Genomic DNA, 5,933 nt, shown 5'->3' on the forward strand with positions numbered 1-5,933 from the left:
ACCTAGTGATTCTGTGATTCTGTGATTTCATCAAGTCAAAAAAAAAGGTAATGTGTAATGACCAGATGTTTCAACAAGGAAACAGATTTCCTTAGAGCCACTGCATAAATCTGCCACATTGAAAAGATGAAGAAAAAGGCAGGGCAGCTATAGCTGGATTAGTCAAATGAAAAAGCTAAGGCCCCTTAAGCCAGGTTTGCAAAGGCCTCTGGCAGCTGAGATTCTCCAGGATGACTATGTCTTATCCTGCCTTACTCCCTCAAACTCTTCCTTAAGGGATCCCACATTTCAGTTTGCTCTCCACAAAATTTTATTGCAAACTTCCTTGGACATGATCAAATTCACTTTTCTGAAGCACCTGTGAGGTTTATTGGGTGAAATAAATATATAGGCTGAAAACAATTCAATTAGGTGGGTACCAGATGGCTCCATGGCATCACAACTGAGTAGCAAATGAAATTACACCATGGGAAACTCAGCTGAGGAGAACATTGAATCCACTTCTTGCACTGTATGAGAAGAACGTTACAGGCCCTGAGAGAGGTTCTGGCTCATTAGCAAAAAGACTCCCAAACCACTAACCAAGTTTTTCTGCAAGTGATATAGAATCATTCGGAGAAAGACAAGTTACTGCCTCAAGCGCTAAGGCTGATCTCACTTCTCTCATTCTAAATGCTCTCCTAAAGGGGCTAGCACTTCCAACGCATATGAATTATCTGCCAGGTGAAAGACAGATTTCCATTCTACCATTCAAAGTAGAGCACAGTGCATTCTTACAAGTTACACTGAAGCTAAGGATAATATTCAAGCTGGTCAGAGGGCCAACACAGCACCTATGCATTTATTTGGGGATTTACACAGGACTTCAGTGCTGTACAGGCCTTGAAATACTTCTTTGTAGAAAGAAGTCAGTCTTAGTGAACGGAGCTGCAAGAAATTTCTAAATTACATCCTATGCTTTTCTGTTCTCCTTTCATTTTCCTCCTCCCACTCTTTTTTTATTTGATGCAACCACAATGCCAAGTGGTAGAGAACTACATTTAATCACATCCTGAATAACAGGAGTGGGCACAGTATAGTACAGAGATGGAGCTAAGGGCACAGCTCGCTGCTGTACTGCTGCAGCCACGTGTCCCTCACTGGTGTCTGGATGAATGTTAGCCTGGCAACACAAAGCACAACAGGAGCTTGTCTTGTTTACCACAGCTAAAGTTCAACTGTTTTGAGCAAAACCAGAGATGTTTTACTCATCACTCAAACACATATTTCAAAAATGAGACCAAGCTTCAGGTGGTTTCTAAAGTTCAAAACAGAGCTAAAGGGAATCAGGAAAGAAGCAAAAAGAAAGTGGTTAAAAAAAACTTCCTCTGAAGCCAGGATTTTTTTAACAGTTTCTGCTTTTAGGCCAAATCTACTGTTCCTGCTTGGATACAACTTTTTAAGAGATAATACTCCTTAGGTCTTTCTTAGCAGTTTCAGAGACAAATGCATCTCCCCAGTAGGACAAGTACAAGTTAAGTGCTATTCAACATGATTAAGAAAGGAAGAATTGCAAAACAAGAAGATGAAATCACTCTTTTCGCCAGTGTCTCATAGCAACAGAAACACTGATATTTACTCTTCAATTTTCAAGCAGAGCAGTAATAGATACTTACACTTGAAACAGAGAGATCAGTCCTATTTCTGCTGCCATTAATTGGTTTTAAGCTGTCGATGGCTCAAAGAATCCTTTTGAACCATTTGTTTTCTCCCCTTTAAATGACCAACTGACTCACGCTATTTAGATTTATTCACTATGATGGTCCTTTCCAGTGCTTGCTAACTTTTAAAAAAAAAAAAAAATGCTTGCACTCGTAAGCTCACTAAGCTTGAGAAAAGATCTTGTTCTCTTGGTGTTATTAGCAGGTCAGAAGTAAAAGTTTTAAAACCCCATTTAAAATTCACATTTAGTAGCTGATTTCTGATGTCCTAGGCCCTTTTGCTTGCATGAGAAATAACAAAATTGTAGGGTGACATTAAGAAACAACCACGAAACAAAAGTGCGTGTTGCTCCATTAGTCACAGGCTGTGCACCAGCCAGCTGTCTGTGCTAAAAATATGCCACAGTTAAAGATTTCATAAATTAACTGCACTGCAGTAGACAGCTTCTCTCAGGTGGGAACACGCCTCCTTCCCATTTTCAGTAACCACATAATGAGTCTCAAAATGAGAGCTTTAACCTAGAAGATTGATCCCTGCTTTTACTTTTACAGTTTGCTCCTGTGTACTGCCTTCCATTCACTGTAGCTTCCACCATCTGTAAGCAGATCACAAGCGCTTGTACAATGTCTTACAGGCCAAAGTCATGAGCCACATAAACAAGCATATGTCTAAGTAGTCTTCAGCCAGGACAGATCCACTCATGTAAACCAGAGACCTGGTCCATTACATGTGAGTACTTCCTATATACTGATGGATGTACCAAAGCTATGCTCCAAGGTGCTAAGAGAGAATGAAGAAAGGAGTATGCATTTCTTGGCAGTTCCTCTCATTCAACCCTTAGGACAAAAAAGAAAGGATGGCTAAATATCTAGTGCACTGCAAAGATTATTTAGTGCACTGATAAGATTTAACCTGCTAAACAATTGTAAAGAAGTTAGTTGACGACAATTTTAAAATATTCATATGTGTGTGCTGTTTTTGTTTCAGTAGCACAACACAACCAGGAAAAGTAGCAAATTAATACCACCAGTATAGATTATCTTAAAAGATTCCCATTAAAATCACTGATGCAATTTTTTCAGTAAAGTTACAAATTAAGTTCCTCCTTCTCAGTTGCAAATACGATGAATAGAATTATGTTTAAAAAGAAAGGAAAGTACAAAGGAAAATTTCAATCCCTGCTCAGTGACAAACATTTTCTGTGGGGGATTTCAAACTACTTCACTTTCCTGTGATTACAGTAACACATTATACTAAACCAAAATTCGTAATAACTAGGAATTATTACTTCTTCTGCTTTTTTAAATATCATTAGTATTATGTCTTTAAATAAAAAATAGGCAGATGAAATGCAAACAGAAAGCACTCACACAAATGGGGAAATTTCCATGTGCTGCCAAGAGCCTACTTTTGTTCTGAATTTGTAATAGTCCCCGGGAAACAAAATGGGGAGACCCAATCACAGGCATTATATTAACAGAAATTATACAGTAAGGTAAGGAAAAGAAAACAGGAATATAATCCTTACATATCGAGATGGCTCTTCCTTATTCTGGTCGTTCATGTCAGTGGGAATGATCCGTGTGGCCATTGGTCCCTTGGCAAATGGTTTTGGTAACTGGCCCCTGAATTCTGACAGGATGAACTGGAGCTGCCAACTGCAGAGAATAGTGTCAAAAAGCCCAGCAGGAAAATGCAAGAGCTAGTAATATTTTGTGTGGAGAAAGTCAAAAGCATAATCAAGGACATTGCATTCCTGAGGGTAGACAGCCCTGCTATAGGAGCAATCACACTACAAATTTTTCCATAGCTTGTGGCCAATATAATCTGCTGACAACAAACTTCAAAATCCTTTGTTTTGGATATGCTGGTGTCACCACAGATACCAGGTCTTGAAGGTTACTCCATACATACTTCTTACAAGTAGTGACCCTCCTTATGAATGTCACCAAATTGTGCCTTTTACATTAAACAACTTACTTATCTGGCAGGAGAAAGCTGCTTGGAAATCTGTGCCACTCCTTTCCCACACAGACATTAACCGGTCTCCCCTCCGGCACAGTGTGAATACTTGGGTCAGTAGCAATCCTGTGAAATTCCGGGTACAGGTCCAGGGGCCCGTGGTAGCCTATGGAAGGCAGAAAGTTGTAAATAAGGCTAAAGAAATAGGTAGTATTTACATGATTGCTTTTGAAAGACTACAAAAAATTGTTCATACATAACTTTTTAACTGATAACTTATTGAATAAATGAATTGGTCTATGCTAAAAAGTGGCTGGATTCCAAAGCTCCCCCTTTTAGAAGTCCTTGTATGCTACCACCTTTATTCACATTCTCCTGTTCTGACTGTCAAGGATGAGGTGGGAAGGTTCAACTGCATGGCTCTGATTCAAGAAAGTACTTAAGGCACATATCTAATCCCATCTCCCTTAAGGACACATGCACCTAATTACAAGTTTTACATGGGAAAATGCTTCTTCAAGTAGGATCGTATGTTTGAAGGTTGAAGTATCTGATTTAATACAAGTCTGGGTACAGGTTTTATATCAGTATAGTTGCAGTGGCTGAAGGTGAAAGGCAGCAGATTTTGAACTGATATAATTCTAGTGATACATTCATACATATGTACATTCATACATACATGTATGAATGTGCATATATATACACACACGTATATAACCATTCATTAATGGTGACCTTTAGAACTTATTCCTTTCCCGGCAACAATGACATCCAAACACTCAAGGTTCCTTATTCCTACTGTGCTGCTATAGTCGAAGCAGCACAACTTTGGCAGGCCTTAAGACTGGCCAAGACCAATACCCAGGAAAGCACAGAACAAGTCTAAAATACCAACCTCTGAATAAGGCAACAGAACGTGACAATGACAAAAGGCCAAAGAGGAAGACAGTCCCCAGAGCCAGCCAGTTGGAGGAGACTGTGTAGTGTTCCAGTCGGTAGCGCTGGAATATGAAGTGGTAACATTTCTGAGGAAAGATGTTTAGAAAAGACAATATAAAATTACTCAAACTCTGCTATGTTTAGCAAAATTCTGTATTTCATAAGTGCCTCCATCTAGGGTATTTAAAGATGTTTTCAGCTCTTTTCCCTAGGAAGGCCTCTAGTGAAGCTGTAAAGTGCTCTCTACCAAGGCTTCAGTTTCCAGGTAAACCAGCAGCAAGAGTCACTTTCAGACACTGCTGTAGAACTTCCCTACAACTCATTTTCAACGCTGGATTGACTTCCTTTCTAACAGAAGTTCCATGACCCAGATTTACTGACTGACCTATGGTTGTTTACCCTGTCTGCACAAACTACAGCTTTGAAGTAGATAAAAGAACACACAGCACATTCTGCATCCACTTTTAAAAACAAGCCACTCTGAAACTGTTAACAGAAAAGCCCTTTAGGTTTTTTTTAATTTAAAAGCCTTTCTGGGAATACCCAGGAAGAACTACATCCAATACTTGGCTTGGTCCTTCCCTCCTGCTCTGTTTTTCTGCAGGAGTGATTATCAACTTCCTCTCCTAATCTGGTTTCTGTTCCTCTTGTCTTGTCTGCATTTTTCTCGTTAACAGCCAGACGTGGTTTGGAGGAGTAAACTGACAAACTTGTACTACTAGTGGGCAATCAGTTCTTAATTCTCAGCTGAACACTGAATACTGGACAAAATGTCATCAAACAGTGTTAAAATATGCAGGAGAGAAATACAAACTAGATTTTCCTAAAGCTGTATTTGGCAAAGGTCCTAAACCACTGCCCTCTGATAAATGTTGTGACAGCATATAGCAATCCTCAGTCAGAGCTGTAAACTGCTGACACTACAGAACTTGATCCTGTACGAATACAAGCACTGAAACTCATCTGGAGTGCTCCAGCTTAGCACTGCAACGCATGAGCAGTGATGGGAGATCAACAGTCAGAATAGCAACTGACATGGGGAAGAGTGAGAGTGATTTGAGGGATGCAGGCAATGCTGGTGGGGAGCCCATGACAAGAACAGCCAGCAGTGGTCCATAGCATGACAGAGGAATAATAGCAGAATGAGGCCAAACAGTTGGAACAGGCTCTAACAGGGACTAGTAACTGCATTCCTGAGGGAATACCTCCTTTAACAGAGGAAAGATGAATAATTTTGAGCTTGGGAAGGTTTATATCCATCTGTATTAGTGCTTTACTCTATGAAGTGTTTCAAGTGATATTTACTAAACATCCAATTTCTGGCTCTTCCG

The 5,933-nt window shown here is 39.8% G+C and overlaps 1 protein-coding gene across 1 annotated transcript in view; it reads right to left on the reverse strand.

Annotated features, from left to right (window-relative positions):
* Positions 1–3,229: 3,229 nt before the first annotated feature.
* ALG9 (ALG9, alpha-1,2-mannosyltransferase) overlaps positions 3,230–5,933 on the reverse strand; it is a gene marked incomplete at both ends in the record, with an annotated part of 14,768 nt that continues 12,064 nt past the window's right edge. Inside the window, 3 exons of the mRNA XM_010291601.1 lie at positions 3,230–3,359; positions 3,682–3,829; positions 4,559–4,688. Coding sequence (XP_010289903.1) covers positions 3,230–3,359; positions 3,682–3,829; positions 4,559–4,688 — 408 coding nt within the window. The remainder of the gene's footprint in view (positions 3,360–3,681; positions 3,830–4,558; positions 4,689–5,933) is intronic.

The sequence above is a fragment of the Phaethon lepturus genome, unplaced genomic scaffold, assembly GCF_000687285.1.
Source record: "Phaethon lepturus isolate BGI_N335 unplaced genomic scaffold, ASM68728v1 scaffold56247, whole genome shotgun sequence".
Classification (NCBI taxonomy): domain Eukaryota; kingdom Metazoa; phylum Chordata; class Aves; order Phaethontiformes; family Phaethontidae; genus Phaethon; species Phaethon lepturus.